This window comes from Pteropus vampyrus, unplaced genomic scaffold (assembly GCF_000151845.1).
Source record: "Pteropus vampyrus isolate Shadow unplaced genomic scaffold, Pvam_2.0 Scaffold548, whole genome shotgun sequence".
Classification (NCBI taxonomy): Eukaryota; Metazoa; Chordata; class Mammalia; order Chiroptera; family Pteropodidae; genus Pteropus; species Pteropus vampyrus.
In genome coordinates this window covers 588,548-609,065 of record NW_011889329.1, presented here as the reverse complement: position 1 = coordinate 609,065, position 20,518 = coordinate 588,548, and the positions used below count along the sequence as shown (strand labels likewise).

At 37.8% G+C, this 20,518-nt stretch overlaps 1 protein-coding gene across 7 annotated transcripts; it reads right to left on the bottom strand.

The window, feature by feature from the left end:
* Nucleotides 1-1,043: 1,043 nt before the first annotated feature.
* LOC111733292 lies at nt 1,044-4,722 on the bottom strand. Of its 7 annotated transcripts, none has more exons than XM_023525297.1 (4): nt 4,413-4,718; nt 3,920-4,213; nt 3,416-3,497; nt 1,044-3,321 (listed from the first exon to the last, which is right to left on the bottom strand). In XM_023525297.1, exons 1-4 carry the CDS (start codon nt 4,560-4,562, stop codon nt 3,275-3,277), a joined length of 573 nt encoding a protein of 190 aa, XP_023381065.1. In that variant the 5' UTR covers nt 4,563-4,718; the 3' UTR covers nt 1,044-3,274. The 7 variants fall into 7 exon arrangements, 4 of the variants coding, with proteins under 4 accessions (XP_023381065.1, XP_023381063.1, XP_023381066.1 ...); XM_023525295.1 differs by having other exon boundaries at nt 1,044-2,216; nt 4,413-4,717; XM_023525298.1 differs by having other exon boundaries at nt 3,416-3,494; nt 4,413-4,717.
* Nucleotides 4,723-20,518: the final 15,796 nt, after the last annotated feature.

The following is a 20,518-nucleotide window of genomic DNA, read 5'->3' as shown; positions in this document are numbered from 1 at the left end:
ATTCAAAAATCCCATGGCAGCAGGAAATAAGAATGACACATGTATAAGGTCTTTAGTTTGCCAGCATCTCTTTTTGATAACTAAATGCTCATGTTGGCCCATAGTAAAACTACCACATACCTAGTTTAATTTGTCAAATACATGACAAATTAGTCTTAAAGGTCAACATTAAAATATGAAACATAGAACTAGAAAGTGAACCAGGATCTGTCTAGACTCCTTTCAATTTTATGAATTTGAAATTTAAAAAACACCATAATTTGTCCTGGAAGCTGAGGTCTTTCGTTTTTGTTGAAAAGTGGTTCTCGAAGGGTGGTTTCCTGACCAGCAGCATCATCACCTAGGAATAGGTTAAAAATGCTACCTCCATTCTAGTCCTACTGACTCAGTCTCTAGAGGCAGGGAGTGGCTATCTGTGTTTTAGCAAATGCTAACAGTTAAGAACCACTAGAGAATCCAAACTCCCTTATCTAGGTGGCAACTGGCAGAAGAAATTTAACACTTACTATATTAGTCAACATTCACTTTTTCTACCTTGCGATCTGTCCCAAACAGCTAACAAGCCGGGCACGAGTAATTTCTTCTCAAGGTGAGTCATGCTACAGAGCCCCTGAACCCCAAATCCTAACAATAAGCCCACGTCCAGGTTTCTAATATTTACTGGCCTCCAAGGCAAGGAGGTATCTCTCCCTGTGGCCCTTCCACCAAATGCTTTCATCATAGAACTCTGAAACTGAGTTTGATTGACAAGTTTGTTCTTCTGTTAGATCAAGTGTGCCCATTTCTTCAAGGGCAGGCGCCCCACTGGTTTACAATCTTGCATCTCTCTCTCATAGATTGAACACATACACTTAAAACAAATGAACACATTTTGTCTAAATATTTTAAGTGTAAAAGGAATCCTAAAATTAGGTGTCTTGGTGCTTTACATAGATGTAAACTTAGAAAAGAGCCATGCCCAAGTTTTTCTTTAGGACTACCCCCAACCATGATTTTTTTAAAATCCTCTAGTGTTGTTAATCTTAAAAAAAAAAAGAGTCCAGTTTTTTTCAGATCAAAAATTTCATTTATTTTGCAAAATTGAGGTCCATTTACATGAATTAACAATCTGATCATTCACGTAACACACTTCATGCTTTCAATTTTATTTAAAATTTTTATCGTTTTAAAAATTCCTACATTTCAAAAACATTTTTAATAGCAGTGACTAAAGACCGTACCATCTTACTTTAGTACTGATAAGGACTGCCGTCAAGAAAGGTCCTGCGGTTTACAGATGGATACCGTGCAATTTTTCTCCTATTATACTAATCAAAATTGCATCGTGATCCACCCGACAACAGCAAAACATGTCATTTTACAATGTCTGATCTTACAGCTTTCAAAAATTAAAATAAGAAGATAAAATCCTCTTTTCTTCCACAGGCCGGGACAAGTGCAATACTTTATGAATAATACAAGTAATGCAACAAATCCCCACCCATGGATGAATGGGTGCAAATGCTGGAGATGCACGTGAAGACAGTCGGAAAGCAGTCTCAAAACCGTAGACAGCACACATTATCACAATCAGTTTTGCATGGATTTGCACAGCCATATATACATATATACGCTGAAATGCAAACCTGCAAAACTAACCGTAAGTAGCAGTGTCTTTGAATATTCTCTCCATTGAAAAGAGATTCATCATCCTAGAGTACTGGAAGTGCCCACACTACAGTAGAGTAATGCCAAAACTACCTGCACTATGAGCACTTTGGTACTACTAGGACCTTATCCTTGGTACACAACTGCACATAGTCCCCGACATCTGCTCCCAACAAACAATGAAATATCAAACCTTTGAAACTTGTTCTATTCAAATGATTACTCAAGGCATACTTTTTAATGCTGTATATTAGGCAGCCTGTGCCAGAAGGGGCATTTAGGGCAGTAGATTCTAAGCTGCTTCACTAACTGCACTAGATGCACCTTAACACAAGAGACACATTATGAATAACAGCTCAGAAGCATCAACAACTTAATTATGCACAAACTACAGTTCTCAATAGCATTGATTAAATCACCATGGTAATGTAAGAAGTGCTTGCATTGCAGTAGATCTCAAAAAGCTACCTGCACTGTAAGCACTTTTACATGGCCAAGGCTCATCCCTGTAGCAAAATTGTCTCCCACAAGTTCTTCTTTTCCATCTTCACCGATCTGTTCAGACTCACCTGGTTAAAAATAAATAAATAATTAGACACTGAACATGACTACTAGTTAATATTCCTAAAACATGTTTTCCTTTGGCTTAGAGAGTCCAAGATAAATTTTAGAGTGTCAGCCAAATCCTGAGAAATATTAATACCCTGAGTTATTTACAAAGAATTGAACACAAATAACACTGGCAATTGCAAGTCTAATTCTTAAATATGAGTAGATTTTGGACTCATCTCCACCTTAGTAAACTTGGTATCTGCATCACAGTAAATTCATAGGCCCATTATGTCCATTCCATCTTTATCTAAAGATGCACATAAAAGTCAGCGTATTTTCTTCTTGAGGTAAGGCTCTGTACAAGAAGTGACTGATACATTAAATGAATAGTCCCTGCCCCCACCCCATTAATAGAAAATGAGAGAAATTTTAGAGCTGGTTTAAGAAACAGTCTTCTGCACTCTTCACATAATGCACAGATGGCCTAGAGATGTCACATTTTGATCTATTTCAAAGGGCTCTTGTTCTGTTTAAACATTTATGGACCCATTTTCTCCATTAAACCCAAAGAAGGCAGATTAGCTCTTCTTTCCTTCATGTCATTATCATCCATGAGAAACCTCCCATTTCCAAGTGCTTATTTTACCTAAGGACATGCAGCAAGGAAGTGAGTCCATACTTGAAAGGAGCTCACAAAGTTCCCCTACCTCTTCCATGATGGGTTAAATTTTGTCAAAAAAAAATCAGAGATGCAGAATTAGTAATACATTTAACTAGTGAAGAAATCTTAAATGTTGAGCTTCCATCATGGTACCTCATACCACTAATTCTAGTCTTTAAAAAAACTCTTCAAACTGATTCATTAAAACTACACTTTAATCTAAAATTGATTTTCTACACGAGAATATTAAAGCTAGTATATAAAAGTATAATAATTTTCCTCCTAAAGTGAGTTTCTACACCTGTAACTTTTTTTCTCTCCATTAAAAAATACTCCAAACTGGATTCAATTCGGAAAAACTGAACCTCACATGAGTCAGAGAGCGTGCCTTCTCCAGTTAGTTCCTTTCTTCAATTATCCGCTCATCTGGTGCACAACGCATTGGGCAGCCACTTTCCAGTCTATTAAAATTGTAAAAAGATAACGAACAAAACCTCCTCCCTATCAACCTTTGTGAATCCCTTTGGCCTCTTCCCGCGACTCTCAAACCCTTACCTAGTTCTCCCGTTGAAGCCGGGCCGCCGGCGCCCAGGGTGTGCTCCAGCTGCTCACACCACGCGCTCCCGTCCTCGTGCTGCTGCAGCCGCCGCCGCCGCCGAGATTAAAGAGAAAGAAACAAAGCATTATGGGAAACGGAGTTCTCCATTCAAAGCACCAAAAACGCGCCAAGCTCACGCCTCCCCCCCCGCCCCCATTACGGGGTTGGTGGGAGAGGAGCCAAGGGGGAGGGGAGTTCTTTTTCTGTTCCATGTGCAACCCCCCATTCCGCACCCCCCCAAGTTCTCCAGGAACCTAAAGGTCAGCAGTGGAGGAGAAAAGGGGATGCTTTCCCGCGTGCTCCCCGCTGCCCTTCAACTGCACGCTGGTACTTTGCTTTTCTCAAGTTCTGCCCGCTCCGTGCCCTCCCACCCAGCCACTCAATTCTCCCTGATCATAGTTGCCCCCACGTAGGTCGCCCCCTCTTCCCCAGCCTCCCGCCTGGGCAGCCCCGCGCGGGACCTGAATTGGGCCCGCGTCCGCCCCTCGCAGGTGGCGTTCGAGGAGATCCCGCACTGGCCACCCCTCTCCGCGTCCCCCTTCGCGTTGCACCCGGGGCCGCGCGCCACCGGAGCGCTCCGGTCCCGCGGAGCCCGAGGAAGAGAAGTGAGGAAAAGCATTCAGGAAATTCATCGGGGTCGCGGGAGCACGCCTCATCCGAAGCGCCCATGTCCGGAACGGCGCGGGGACACTAGCTTTCCTGCCACCACTTGAGAAGCGCTCCGTCTCCTCGGCCCTCGGTCCGGAGTTATATCCCTGGGAAAAGCCCGCCCCTCTTCCTTTAATAGACCAGGGGGAAAAGCCCGCCCCCGCCCACCCGGCCGAAACAGGAATTAGGAAACGGAACCCCCACCCAGCCAAAGCGTAAACCCCACTGAGTCCCAGTTACCCACGGGCGAGCGCATGCGGCATTTTTCCCTTTACCCCAAGCCCGAGTCCTTAATTAAAGGTGCACCTGGGACACTGGTCGGGGCGGCATCGGTGCTGGAGCCGGTGCCACTGGCTCCAAGCCCAGGATGGCACACTCTCCACCATCTCGTCGGGTCCTGCACCCGCGTCGCTCACACCCTCCCCTTGCCGGAGATAGACGATGAGGCCCACGCATCCGTGGGACCGGGGTGTCCCCAACCCAGCGCGCGCATGCGCGTCACAGCGCCGCTAGATTGAAAGTGTTGCTAAGGCCCGCAGAGGAAAGAGATACACGGCACATTCACTCCACGCACACGTGAAAGTTTTAACCTCTGCCACCTTGTGCTATTAGGAGTGTTTCGACTCTGCCAGGAGCCCTCCTCCCCCCCCCATTCTAAATCAGGGTTTCTTGGCAGGCATCGCTAACGGTAGCTGCCACCGAGTATACGCACAAATGCAAGGAAGGTACGGTGTAATTATCTCGCTTCCTCTTCTCATTCCACAGCTAATGAGAACCAATCGAAGGCGGACTGCTTAAAGGCCAAAGCCCAAGTACACTCTGAAAAATAAGATGATGTCCTAGTTTAAGAAGCACAATAAAAACGGAATTAAGCATTCCAGACTTTGAACACTGGGCAAAATGCGATCAGACTGTACCTACTCCACGTCCCTGGCAGACACGGGAGTGGGACCCTGGTCGGGGGTTAGTGTGGGAAACGAGTTACAAATCAGGGCAGTGAGCACGCAGGGTGCGGGGCAGGAAAGCACTGGAAGGCAAACGGGGGTTAAGGAGGGAGAGGTGTGGCGGTGCAAAATGAACACAGACGCCCGTTTCCACTCTTGTGACTGCGGGAAATTGTGTAAGTCCAAAGCCCAGAAGAGGACAAGGGCGCCATGTGATTCTCAATTTGGTGCACAGTAGTAGCTCAGGCAAACGAAATACAAAAGACTGGCCTCTTCCGCCCCTGGCCGGTGATGGAGTCCAACCTGAACACCCAGCGCCCCTCAGGGAGTCAGCGGAGGATGCAAAGAACGTCACACTCATTTCTCCAACAGGCGTCAGTCTTACAGGTGGGCTTTCCTTTTCAGAAAATGCACAAACAGACCTTGCAGCCCACTCTGGCGCGTCTGCCTGATACTTTCTGGAAACTACGCAGCCCAAAGTTCACTACCCAACCAGATCCCTCCTGTGAGATTGCACCGAATGCAAGGCAACTTCCGACCTTTAATGGTAAAGACTAACGGTGGAAAGAAGAGGGGAGGGACGAGATCGTAAACTCTACTTTAAGAAACATTGTGTTAAAGCAAGATAAGAACGGTACCTTTGAGCTCGTCAAAACCTGGAGTTAAAAAAAAAGGGTTTTTGCGAAAAGTGGCGCGAAGATAATATCATGTGATCCGACCCCAGGGCGTCTCCTTCCCCTTCTGCCAAAGTCCCCTCCCCCCCCCCGAAAAAAGGAGGGTAGGGGAGTTACATCCGCTCCTCACAAGCTATTGGCATAATTAATTGTGTCCTGCAGTTGCAGTCAGAACTCACTGTCAATAAGTAAATACATCTTCATCCTCCTCATCATCAGAACAAAAAGACCCATTACCCTGATTTTGGAAAATGTTCCTACATAAATCGCATTAACATCAAAAGTCTTAATTTGGCATTTCGACTCTGTGTTTAAGAGTCAGAAAAGAGTTGGAAAAGATGAAATCCTATTAAAAGGGAACAAGCAGAAGTAGCTCCCCAAAGTGAAACATTTAAATAGAGGCTTTAAATGGAAATACCTTGTTGAGGGACTTCATTCACTAGCTTAAATTTTTCCAAAAGTTTTAAACAGTTCTTTAAACAAGACATCCTCCTAAAGTCTTCCTACTTAGCCCCCAACTCTCACCCCTCCTCCCACCTCTCCTTCCCTTTAAAGCCAGAACAATACCCGGAATAAGGTATTTTGAGATTGCTTTACCAGGATATTTTCTTGTTCTTAATTTTTTTTTTTCCGAAGGCTTGCAACATATAGAATGTCTGGATCAAGTTCCAAACTGGTGAAAATAATTTATTCCATCTCAGTACCTGTCTAGCGCAAGGTAAAATTACGTACAGAATACAGGTTATTTAAAAACTAGGACATTTTGATACACGAAGTCATTTATTTTGCCTTTTTATTTTGGAAAAAAATGTAATCATCAGCCAAAGTACCTAGAGAATCAAAAAAAAGCTAAAGAACAAAGCATTTCTCACACACTCACACACACACACACACACACGCGCGCGCGCGCGCGCATACACACACACACACACACACACACACCCCAAAAGTCAGAATAACTAAGAGCTCAAAGAAAAGCACGTGATCCCTTCATGCTTTAAAACTTGTGGTCATGCTGAGGCTAAAAGCTAAGAGCTTGTGACCCTGCAACCCCATCCCCTCCCCCAGACCATAGCCCAGGGTTTAAGGCTCCAGGCTCCCACCAGGCTCCTGCTTGCTCCCAGTATTGTGAGACAAACAATACTTAGGCATTCTGCAAAATAAAGGACCCACAGCTCCTAGCTCCAGTCATGTCATTTATGTCCAGATTGGCCTGTGTGTATATATGATACGTGTGTGTGTATTTATATATATATAATCTAGAACTCATGCCTATATAGAAACCCAGTTGTTCTATTAGAATGTGTAAGAAAGGTATCTTAACTAGCCAAAGAGAGAGAGAGCTTATCTTTTCTGAGCCTAAGAATTCTCATCACAATTTAAACACCTTGCCACTATTTTGAATTTATGATGAACTGGAAAAAAAAAAACACAGATATCCTGTAAAGTATTCCCCCTTAAGTCAAGATACTATGAGCTTTTATCTGCCTGAAAAGGAGAGGAAGGCTCCTCTATATCGATCTCTAGATTTAATTGTGCCACATAAAGCAGCGATCTCAAGTAGTTTGGGTTTCAACACCTTTAAAAATATCAGTAATTGATATTTTACCCAGTTGAGAAATCATTTCACTTGAATTAGGAATAATATGAAGTGGCTCTGTTAAACCTAATGATTGGTATCTTAGAACAAAAAGGTCCCCATGGAAACCTGAAAGTAATTTAAGAGTATTTTGTCCCTCCAACAACTAGAATAGAGCTTTTGTTCTACGTGTATTTACTACTTTAATTTTTTGAACTACGCTTGCAGTTAAGGTCGCTTACACTCTAGTTTTGCCTGGAATCAGGAAGTCAGTGTCCTAGTACAATATGTGTTTTGCTACATTTGTGTGGTTCTGTGTTCATGTATAAGTGTGCATGCCCATGAGGCCTAAAACAAAGATATATCAGAACACTCATTGAACAAAATGGAGTGGGGAGGAGGCTCCAAGGAGAAAATATTTCAGATGCTATTTTGCTATTTGAGTCTAGAGCAGGAACTGTGATTTCCTTAGAATCAGACAAAAACGGTCTTCACTAACATTTTTTGAAAATAAGTATTTATTTACTAACATTTCATATTTTTAAATGAATCAATCATGTTTTGAATGGCCAGAATATTAAGATAAATCAACCTGATAAAAAAAATTTGAATTTTTTTGTTACCCAGACTTAATTTGTTTATGAAAACTTACATTGGCAAAACAAAGGGAAAAAAATGTAGTTAATAACGAGTTTCTGTATGTTGTTTCTATCAATAGTCCATACCAACATATGTCATGTAAATAAAATAAAAAAATACATCTTCAGCTAAATATTGTCTATGTGAATTAAATATCAATTTCAAAAGATTTACCTCTTGGTAAGAAGCAGAAATTTTCACTAATTGAACATGCACAGTTAATATAATTCGGTTTAAAAATGTAGAAAGTAAAAATATATTTATCCCAGTCACAAAAGGTTTTATGAAGATCAAATGGCAGGGAGAGTTGGATTGATTTTATGAAATGTGAATAAGTTTAAGATACGCATTTTGTTAAATTTCGTTTGTTAGTAAACTTTCCTTTTATAAACTGATCTTTGCAAATTTTGATTTTTAAAACAAATGTTACGTTATTTATAGATATTTCTTATCTATTAATGAGTTAATAGTTTGAATGACAAGAATAAATTAAAATAGAATGAAATTACATCTTGCAGAATTTGGATGAAATATGTTGGTACTAGGGCTTACAACATGGAACAAAATTTGTTAATATGTGATGCTTTAAGACAACACTGTTTCGTGGATCTTTGCTTCTTTCAGTAGTATGTTAAAACACAGTTTCCTTTCACTAACAGCTATATTTTTTACAGGTCAAATATTTTAAGTCCAAATACGTAAATATTGAAAAGATAGAAAAATAACTTGCCTTCCATTAGTAGAAAAATTATTTCGCAAATTAATTATTCTACCTTGAGAATAGACTCAGTAGACATTAAAGTGATTCACTGTTAAGATTAAATCGTGTTAAAGGTATTTTTACACTCCGTTTAAAACACTTTGATTTTCTTGTTTATGTGGCCTTAGAAGTGGAACTTCTGGTATTACAAACCATAAAATTGCTTGCAGACTGTAATACTATAATCAAAGAAAAAGCTATAAAATAGAAATGTTTTACACACATCACTTTTTTTCAGTCACCTTTCTGATAGAATTTGTTCATCTTTGCACCATTATAAATTTTCTAAGTAAAAAATTGTCATGGTATTGAACACGATGAAATATAAAGTTTTATTTTCAAAACACAATCTCCAAAATCTTATCACCATAACATTTTCTTCCAAAGCCAGCAAGTCATGATGTTAAAGATTATCCAGTTATATAATTATTTTACACTAGTAAGTTTGTTATTTGAAAATGTCATGATTAAGAGGTAAAAACTCCAGACCACAGTTCTCATTTAATATTAGAAAAATTTAAATCAGTGTTTTCTGTGCTATAACCGAAACAAAGCATGATAAGAGTCTACTGCTTATGTAGAAAGAGAGCACAGTAGTATTTTTTAGAGCTTCTCTCTTTTTTCTCCGCAAAGTTAGCATTTATCCTCAGGTTGGTAGTTCTCTGCTAAACTTAGAGACTCATGTTAACTGTCTCCTGACTTGTGATTGCTGAAGGAAGTAAAACTATTGTCTGGCCTTTTTCATGCTTAGGAGGAAGGCACAGTGAAATGTGTTGAATTATCCAGATGCCTGAAAGGACTGCAGTGAAGTCTTGGAACAACCTAAATAACAGAGCTAACACTCACTGTAAAAGGGAATCTTTCAACAGATACAGCCTACAGAGGACATCAACTTTAAAAGTGAAAGAGATTTCATTTTCTCAAAACAAATGTAATCTAGCTTACTTTTGAAATTTTTAGGTGGATGTCTAAGTCAACAGGAAGACTAGTGATTTAAAAATCAAACATGGAAAGACCCAGTTTTATTTTTAAAAACCGTATAATTTATAACCCTGCATAGAGCTCTGCATGTATTTTTATTTTTTCAGAAAAGAGTGATCTGTCCATATCATCCCACACTTTTTCAAGTCCTAATGAATTTAACTACTTGAAACTTTACTCCCTAAATTTAAAAACATTTCATAGCATTAAGACAAACAGCTCCGTTATAGCTGTTAGTGATCCCATTTCTATACCTGCGATTTATTAAAACATCTTTAAGGATTACAACGGTTTATGTGCTAGAAGATTAAAGCAAGAAGAAAACGTGGAAGACATGATTCAATATGGGTTGTGCATTTGTGAAAATGTTTAGATATCAAATTGATAAACTTCCTGAATTAAATAACATTATTATAGGACGTGTTTGAAGTACTGAAGAACTCAAGGTTAAAAAGCAAACATGATATATATTAGATATGTATTAGAAGAAATAGTGTATTACAGCATGTTAAACCTTTTAATGTTTTTTTATTATTAATTAACAAGACCAAAGTTTAGTGTTTCCTTTGAGGATATCAAGGCTAATAAACAAAGCCATTTTAAATATAGAGTCTGCTTGTTGATTTTGGAGAAATGACAAAATAAATAATCTTAGTGAATATCTAGGATTAAATTATATTTTTAGAATGTAATAACTGACTAATCTGTAAATCCTTTCATGTTTATATCATTTGCAATTTTGCTTTAAAGACCATTTAAACAAAGGCATAGAAACCACTAGATGCTGATGACAGTAGTATGTAGCTTCTTTAGAGTAAGGTATACACCTTACAAATGTTAACAGCCTTCAGACCTAATTACCCTACTTGAGGCTTTATTTAATTTGATCTGAAATAAAATTTATTTTCTTCCTTTGCATGTTTTAATCATGCTTTTTCAGTCTTTAGAAATACACTTATTCTTCTGACATTATTTACTAGTGTATCTGGATGTTATATCTTTTATTAGTTACTAGATATAGTCATAGCCTTATATTTATTCCTTGGCTCAAATTATTTCTTAAAATTTAATATGTCTAAGGATAATCAACAAACTAGAAATGGAATAGATCCCATCAGTTTGATTAATCACCTAATGAAAGCAAGACCAATTTTTATTTGCTATATTAGTCCCACTCAACTAATTAACCCTTTCATTAAGCTTCAAAAGGATCTTCTTTAAATAACAGTTTATAACATCTTTAAAATCTGCTGAGAGGGAAAAGTCATACATTTACTTGATTTTTACTTCTGTGTCAGAAATTTAAAAATGTCATTTTACATTTTGGTTCCTAAACAAAGTGCCCCATTTATGCTTGTTTTTGGTCTACAGTTCTTTGGTTTTCTGAAATTTCAAGTATTTCATTTACAATTCAAACCTACCATTCTTAAACTAATCTCTGTACTTGATTAATCTTTGCATGCATACTGCATCTTTCTTAAACTCCAGTAACATAAAAGTATTGTTATTTAAGATTTAAAGCTCTTAGCAAATCAATCTTAAAATTCATTTTGCTAGCTTTTAACACTACTACATATTTGCAGCTACAGAAATTAACCCTAGTATTTGACAGAGTAGCACAATCTGTAAAAAAAAAAAAAAAAAAAAATCCCGAATTCCAATTTGCCTTTCATTTTGCCTGACTCCTGGTCAAGTTCTTTCAAAACTGTTTATGATGAAATACTGTTCCAAACAAACCAAACAACACTAAATCTTGAAATGACAGAGCAGGATATCTTTTAAAGGATAGTTTGAGCCAATATTGTAGATTGGCAATTCTTTAGTTGGCATGTAAGATAATCATTTCATTTTACAGATGAAGAAACTGAGGCCTCCAAAATAACTTGCCTAAGATGTCTCCACTAATTGTCACAGAGCCAGAATAAACAGCACTAATAGTTTGGTCAGTTTCGAAAGGAACTTTAGATAGTCTTTGACTTATTTTCAAGCTCGATTTTCCTGGAGAGCTGTTGTGAAGATTAAATGAGAATGTGTGAAAGCAACACAGTGATCACAATTCGTGGCACTTCAGAGTGCTCAATAAATGTTTTTTTTCCCCCCTTCTTTTCTCTTTCCTGCTTATGCCTTATGACTATTTCTCAGACTCCTTGCCAAAATCCTGACTTCTTACTGCCAAGATTTGGGGCACCAGAGATGCAAGCAAGACACTGAAAGAGGGTTTTGGGAGACTCATGCTATCAAAAATGTAACAATCCAGTTATTCTCTCACTTTAACTAACTACAATCTGATTATAACAGCTGAAAAGACACAAAGACTACCATCCTCCTACTCAAGTGTTCCAAGAAACCTGGCACAGAGAAATGGGTACATGATTTAATTCTCACCCTTCACACCCTCAATCTAGGTTAGGATCTGAAATCATGATACCAAAAAACGAACATTTGATCATCAAAATGTGATTTTATGTTCAAATTCATAAGCTGCAATTGAAAATTTCCTCACATGTTAATTGTTTCTTAGTTTTTCTTCAACTATATAGTCAAAAAGGAGAAGCACAGCTCACTGTCTGGTGCCTTTATATGTACTAGCTTGACATTAAAAGAACTGTTAATATTGTATAAACTGTTATACCATCTGTGTTATAATTCTGACTCATCAGGTTGTATGGAATGCCCCCCAAACCATTTCCTTCATTCCACCAGGCATGTCATCAAAGGAGAATAAATTAAGTATTGTGCCAGAAAATGTGGTCCATTTTCTAAAAGGCATCTATCTCTAGCTTTCAGAAATGCCTTTTGGAATGAGCAATGTGGAAACAGTGTCCCCATTGTTGTATAGGAATGTCATGAATTGGATCCCCACCCCAGCTTTTTATAGAGAAAAAGAATAAAAGCGTTCATCTGAGTTTAGAATTATCATATTTTACAGCATATGCTAACATGCTAATGAGATAAAGTATTATCACATCTTTGCTGAGGCCATTATGGATAGTTGAGCTGTGTCCATCCGCCCTACTAGATTATAAACTCTGTGATGGTGGAGACAACTTCAACTTTGTAGTTTTATGAGACTTCTTTTAGAGTGTGTTGACACTTCCATTGTTGGTCTAGTGACTAGGTTGAATATTTGTATTGGGGGATATCAGAAATGCCAGCTCTTTTGCACTTTGTAAATTCCATTTCAACGCTATTTACTAGTGACCAAAAACCATATAGATAACGAGCAATTCTTTAACTCTGTCTAAAAATATATAACTGAGAGATCAAGCAATGTTCCCCGAGTAAATAAAGATAACTCTAGGGAATTTCTCTGTAAAGATTTAGACAGCTCACAGAGAAGTTCCTTTTGGTGGTTTGGAATAGAAAGGACTAGGGAAAGATTAAGGAGACGCCAGTTCAAAGTGTTAGAGAGAGGTATTTTACATCTCAAAGAGGGGGAGGGGTTGGGAATCTAAGAAGACTAAAGCTGGGAATTTGGCCCTTTCCTTTCCTACTGACTGCTCTAAACTCCCTCTCCTAAAACCAGGTGGTGGTATCAAAAGGGACCTGGAGTGAGAATCAGGAGATCTCAGCTTGAGCCTGTGCTCTGTCACTAACTAGCTGAATGACATTTAAGCAAATCACTTACTAGATTACCTCTGAGGTCTCTTCCCACTCCATAAATCTGCTCTTTATCTCATTCCCCACTCCTTTTTGTTCTTTTGTCCCCCACCCCACACCCCCCCTTCTTCCTGGTCTTCTTTTTAACTGCAATAATAGCAGTAATGAATTAATTACCTCTGGAGAGAGAGCTGAGATGGTGTGTGGAGAATTAATGGAGACTTTGGCTTTTTATTTCTGCCGTGAACTTTTTTCCTTTATTTCCGTGAGTTTTCTTTGTTTATTAAATTTCAATTTCTCATAAATTTAAGATGCTTATTACTTTTAAGTATTCGATATTCTGCCAAAAACATTTCTTCTTTGTGGATATAAATGTTAACACAAAACATTTGGTCACAAAGAGTGCAGCAAATCAGGGATTAATGTGGAATTATTCCACATAGACCTACCATGTAGAAAAATACTCTAGAAAAGAGAGCGTTGGAATCCACTGCTCAGGTTGCATTTTACCTCATCTTTTAAGCTATAAATAAGCGTTTGCATTTATGTAAGTCAGCAGAAAGATTCTGGGAACCCCTTTGACTATAATAGTGTCCTAAGTGGTATAGTGCTTTACCTCATGACAGGGACACGTGATTGGCAGGGATTTGGGCAGATCGATGGTCTGTTTAATTCTTTTTCCTCCCATTGTTTAAGGACCCTTTTGAATCACACCTCCCGCAGGAAGCCTTCCTCGTTAAATCCAGCACACGGTGATCTCTGCCTCGGTTAAATTACCATGACACTTGAGTTCTATTTTTTTTTTTTGAATTGTGTACTTGGGTATTTAAAGAGACAATGATGATCTGTGGCCTCTGTTTCAGAGCTCGACAATTTTCAAAACACATCAACATACATATATTATTTTGTTTTATATTAACCCAAAGCATATGAGGTAGATGGTTGAAATGGTCCCTATTTCCACTGGCATAAAATTGGGACTACAGAGGTTGAGTGAGTAGCTCGGGTCTCCATATACCTTGATTAATCGCCCCTTCTCAGAAATCCCAAATGCCAAAATTTCACACGATCTCTGTTTCTTCATCTGTGTCACTTTCACAAAGTGTGCTCCTCACTTCCACATGGCTCTTAAAAAATGATTTGAGCTGTTATTTCTACTCCATCAGTTCCCTTAAACATGGGATACCAGTATCTGAAATGTCATATCTTTGGCAATTCTGTCATTTTATAATTCATTAGCATAACAGCCCAGGTAGATTTTTCACCTAAACTCAAAACAAATTTAATAATTCAGACCCCCTCACCCCAAAAAACACACCAGGCAAAGATAGGTTTAATAATCCGTAACATTGACTGAGGGCTTACCATGTGCCAGGCACTGCTCTAACTATATAAATATCTTACACCATGACCTTATTAGATAGGTAATTACTAGTGTTGCCCTCTGTTCTAGGATGATGAACTGAGGCTGTGAGAGGATAAGTGGTTTGGCACGATGAAGTTTGCACTAGAAGCCAGGCCAGCCTGTGACTCCACACCGTTTCAGAAATCTTTATTCTCACCACAAAGGAGACACAGCAAACCCATGATGGGAGCATTTGAATGAATAAATCAGAGTAAAGTCCCAGTGCTGGTGTCAGTAATAGAATGTTACTCCTCAGAGCTTCTAGAGGCAGGGAAATGGAACTTTCTGGGACAGAGTCGCATGGTGGTTTAGCCTCCAATGAGAGACTTATTAAGGAAAAAGTTTAAGGACAGGGACAGTTGACTCCTTGAACACTGCACTGTCCAACAAAATGATAATCCAAGCTGCACATGTAATCTAAAATTTTCTTGTAGCCACATTAAAAGAGTAAAAAGAAACAGGGGAAATCATGTTTTATTGTATATTTTATTTAGCCCAGTGTATCCAAAATATTCTCATTTGTACATTTAATCAATATAAAAATTAGCAATGAGATATTTTATCTTTTCTTGCTATTAATTCTTTCAAATCTGGTGTGTATTTTATGCTTATAGCATATCACATTTCAGACAAAACACATTTCAATGCTCAGTAGTACATGTGGCTAGTGGAGACCATATTGGACAGCACATACTTAAGGGATTTTTGCTGCTTTCTGGCACCAAGTGCTCTATTAATAGCTTCAGTTATTCTGTCTCCCTCTTTCTTATTTATCATTCACAGTGTGGCTGTTAGCTGTTTATATTGCTATGTCAATGTTTCCATCTCATCAAGCCATCTCTGTTTGTAAAGAGTTCACTCCATATTCATCTCGTAATAACAACTAACATTTATTGAATATGTATTATGTGCCAGGCATGTTTCTAAGCGCTTTAGCTTTATATGTATTAAGACATAAAATCCTCACAGCAACCTTATGAGCTAACCTTTTACACCTTCTCACTTTACAACTGAGGAAACTAAAGTTATTTAACTGCTCAAAGTTACCCAACTATTAAGTAGAGAAGCCTTGATTCCAGCCCCAAAGCTTTAACTATCTCTCCACCCCCACTCTACACCGGCCACGGTCTAGAATCAGGGCCACGGACAACTGGCTAGGTAGCACTTTATTTGATTCGGTGACAGAAGTACAACTTGGTCTCAGCTTCTCCTGGGCTCTCCGTGCTGTGCAGGATTTAGACACAACTGCTCTTCTTTTCTGTGGTGGTTGCCCACAGCAACTAGTATATAGCACATATGTACAGTTTGTGTCTATCTGTGTGGGTCTGTACCTACACACACACACACACACACACACACACACACAAGATCAAACACAAACTATAGAGTTCATAAAAACCTTAACAACTGTAGAGCCAGAAGGGCTCTTAAATACCTTCGCATCAAGAAAGTGCTACACAGCACGTTAAAGAGACTCACTCAAAGTTCCACAATTGAACTAGAACCCAGATCATTTGCCTTCAAGATATTTAATACCTACTAAATTCCTCTTATGCATAGCGCTTCCTACTTGAAATGTAGGAAATACAACAGTGTAGCAAGTCTATTTTTACTAATAAACACTTTATCAAATGTTTATCTTTTCTCCCAAATACCATTTTTAAATTGTGTCAGCATTTGTAAAAAGCGTTTATGCTTTTTAGAAATTTAAATTTGGAGAACTCAGATTTAAAGTGGATTCCTCTTGCCTTATTTTGTTCTTGCCTTTAGTTAAGCATTTACGTTATTTTCTAAATGTTTCACCATGTCAACAGCAGATTGAGTTGTTTAAGGATTAAAACACTAACGTATACTTATTTAAATTCCCTACCATGCTAATTCTGAGCCCTTAATAAATGTGTAATTAATTTGAAATTTAAATTGTACAATAATCAGTATGAAGGGGTGGGGTTTAGCTCTTTCATTTTATAGATTCTTTTTAACGATGTTGAAACGCACTACTCAGAAGGCATTGTCACCAGCTTGACCTTTAGGATTAGTGCTGGTAGCCATTTCAGCAAAGGGACAGCAGTAACATCTCACAAAGATTCCTTCTTTCAGCAACAAACTAGCCATCACTCTTTCCTCGGATCCTTCTATTTCAAAGTAGAGAGCTTGACCATAGTTTAAATGTTTCCCACTTAAGCACACTTGATTTCTTATTTAAAAAAAAAAAAAAAAACAAACCTCACGGCTTTTATATATTATGTTTCAAAGTGGAGATGGCTGTGAAACTTGAGCCCTGACACACAACCTCAATCTGACTCTTTTTAAGTGCTCAGAAAACTGTTCTTCTAATAAGCATGACGAGAGCCCACTCTTTAATGATTTTTTTGTCAGCCTACATAATTTATTCTAAATCATTAAAAAATCAAAATAGTTTACATTAAATAAATCCTTGAGTATGAAAGAGGATGGTTTCACCTTTTGATGAATAAAGCTAGTTCCAGTGTAGAAGAGTGACTCAGTAGGGACAGCTTAATTCGCAGGAGCTGTTACTTAACAGAACTTTAAAAATGACACATTCTTGAATTATTTATAAAATCATGCAAAACACACTTTAGGGACTATGGGAAATTAGTTTTGTTCTGGCTTTTAACATTTTCAGAGCCTACCTCAGTGAATGCTAAGTACAAAAACAAATGAATTAACATTAAGGTAGTTGAGCAAGACTCCTGTTTTTTGTTTATTGCTCTTTGATTTTTTTTTAGTAGCCCATTGTAAAAGCCCTAGAGGCACACCTTCAGAATACATGAATAATGTCAATAATAACTAATACTGGCCTGCTATGGAAAATACTCTGTTTTCAAAACCACAGGTTAGTTCCTGGAAGTCAGCCTGTCAGAGAAAGGATGTGGTATAGCTTGTGCAACAGGGGGAAGAGAGATCTGTTGACTTCTGCCTCCTAGAGGGTTGAAATCAAAAAGAATGATACTTGAATATAGTTCATTCAGAAAACAATGAAGATGAAGATTTTATCACGTTTTGAAAAGCTTCACTAATCACTTTTGGGAAATTGAATGACAAAAGAATTAATGTAGCAGGATAATGATAAGATGAAAATGTGTTAACTTTGGGCTCACCAGATCAGCCTGGTTCATTTTGGTTGTTATGCAGATGTCATTGACATTCCTTTTTAAGTGAACCTCCAAATCTCACTTCTCATTGTTGTGAACTAGAAGAGTCATTGTCATTCACCTGGCTTAAAATTTCTGTGCAGTTGTAGAGTTCTATAGCAAGTAAGTTTCACAAAATAAACTCATTGCAGGCGCAGGAAAAGCAGTTCTTTTGAAAATACCTTGTGATCAGGCTCTAGGTCACGACCTGGGTCTTGAGAAACTTGAGTTAGTAGATGTTAGTTTTTCTTAGCTCTTTGTTTACCCTGGACTTAGACATTTTGTATTATTAAAAACCTGTGGTTTTTAAGGACGTTCTATTTATCTTTCCAGGCTTTTTTGATGGAAATGCCTGGATTTTCTTGGAAACAGGGATTTTATTGTGGATTCCTGGTGCCCCTTGGAGAGGCTTATTTTTCTGGACAATAGTTTTCCTTAGTGTCACTACTCTTTTCATCTCCCAATGGTCACAAGCTCCCAAGGTCGACAAAAGTGCATCCTTTTGTTCTAATGAATCTGAAATTCCATTTTAAAAAGTCTGCTGCAAGGGGCCTTTGGTTAGTAACTTAAGGTATATTTCCACTGCATGAAGTATCCAGAGGGTCAGCCTTTAAGACATTTGGAGAAAAAGAAAATCAAATTCAGTTAAAGTCAGAGAATTGAGCAGCAGTATGATTTAGCAAATTGTACTTTGATTATTGCCACCTAAGAGTTTAACTTTTTGTTATCTGTACTTTAAAGTGTGTTATACAACATAGGCATGCTAGCTCACCTTTTTAAAAAGGGTAAGAACCAGTAAACTTTGCATTAAGAAGTAAATTACCATTGCCTCTGACTATAAGTGGAATTGTCAGAGTGTGAAAATTTCTATTGCTCTGGACTGCATCTCGTTCTCATGATAGCATAAACATTAAAATGCTTTGTGAGTTCATGTTGTATTGGTGTATGGTATTTTCATCAATAAATCAATCTTTCAGGAAAAAGTGAATAACTATTTTTATTTAAAAGCTGCACCACTACCTAATAGCCACATGTGACTATTTTATATTTAAAGTTTATTAATAAAAATGAAATAATATGAAAAATTCAATTTCTCAGTCTCACTAGCTACATTTCAAGTACTCAATGGCCACATGTAGCTATTGGCTACTGTATTAGACAGTGAAAATATAGAACATTTCCATCATTGCAGAAAGTTTTGTTGGACAGCAGTGCTTCAAAGGGTGCCTATTCTTTGACATAAATCTTAGTATCTGGTAGCAGAAAATGCTGATTATTATTTTAGCTTGCCATCCACAGAATCCCACCTTCTTAGAATATGAATGGTATCTCTTCTTCATACTCATAATGTAGAGAAATTCACTGGGACTGATTATTTGGTTTGATAATTAAGAATTATTAAAATTTCCCTCAAGAGTTGTTTGTTATTCTAAACTATAATTTAAAACAAACAAACAAACAAAACTTCTCAGTGCCTCAGTGCCATCTAACTTTGATTAAGCAAGAAAGAAATGTGGCTTCCTCTAATTTTTTTTCCTAATCAAGCTTTTCAGAACACTACAGAAACTGTGCTTGGTTGGCATACATTAAATGCACATAAAGTTACCATTGAAGATTAAGAGAAGATATAATGGTAACATATTGTAAAGTGACTACTATTGTAAAGCTCTACATGATACTATTTTTTAAATCACCTATTTGGCTTTTTCGTTTTTACAGTAATAATTATTTAATTACTTCCCTTTAATCCTTCAAAAATATGTCTCATAAATAACTATGCTAATTAGCTTGGCTTTCTATGCTTCCCAAGTTCGTGGTTCCTCCAATTCTTCATAAGTTCTTTATTTACTCTACATCCCATCTGGGCTTTCTTTATTTCCCACCTTCAGTCATGCCCTTCTTGCCATCTAGAATGTTATCTTCATCTCTGAGACTTATCCATTCTTCAAGGCCCATTTGAAATGCCATCTCTCCCCCATCTTTCCAGCTGAAGTGACCTCTCCTTGTTCTGAATTTAGCTACATTATAATAAAGTGTTTCATCTTCCTCACTGGACTGTAAGCTCATGGGCACTAAGATCTCGGTCTTATTCACCACTGGATCTCTTCGATTACTTGGCACAGAGCTAATGTTATAGACATGGAAAATTATACCAATTTTCTAAATATACACACAAGATTTCATTGAGCCTCATCTGTACTGACAAACCAAAGGCATTAGCATTGCACACATGGCTTTATGCTGTTATAACAAATATTTCATCCATGCCAATTCATTGTAGCTTATTTAGATCATTTGCAATGTTACCACAGTTATAGATATATTAACCTACATTATTGTACTCATGTGAGCTAATGAAGAAAGAAATTGGGCTGCAGCAATGTGAAATCTGGTTCTAGTTAAATCTAGATTGCATTAACAGTTGATAAGATAACATTTTTCACATATCAAATTGACAAAGACTAAAGAGCTTGATCAAGCAGTGTTGATATGGGGAAACAGACTCATTTATTTCAGGCAGGAATGTAAGTTGGTACAATTTCTGTGAAAAGCAATTTGGTAATTTGGTAGTAGTCATCAAAATAAAAAATTGAACAAGTAATTGCACTCAGAGGAATGTATCCTACAGTTAAATTTCTACCTGTATACTAGAATACTTATGGCCTCCTGAGGGA

Bases quoted from the DNA above. Each gene is read 5' to 3' on its own strand.
- LOC111733292 (XM_023525295.1), bottom strand. From the start codon at position 4,562: ATGCGTGGGCCTCATCGTCTATCTCCGGCAAGGGGAGGGTGTGAGCGA. The intron at 4,214-4,412 runs GTGCACCTTTAA...GGCTTTTCCCAG, and splicing joins CGCCCCGACCAGTGTCCCAG to GGATATAACTCCGGACCGAG. The intron at 3,498-3,919 runs GTCCCGCGCGGG...CGGCGGCTGCAG, and splicing joins CGGACGCGGGCCCAATTCAG to CAGCACGAGGACGGGAGCGC.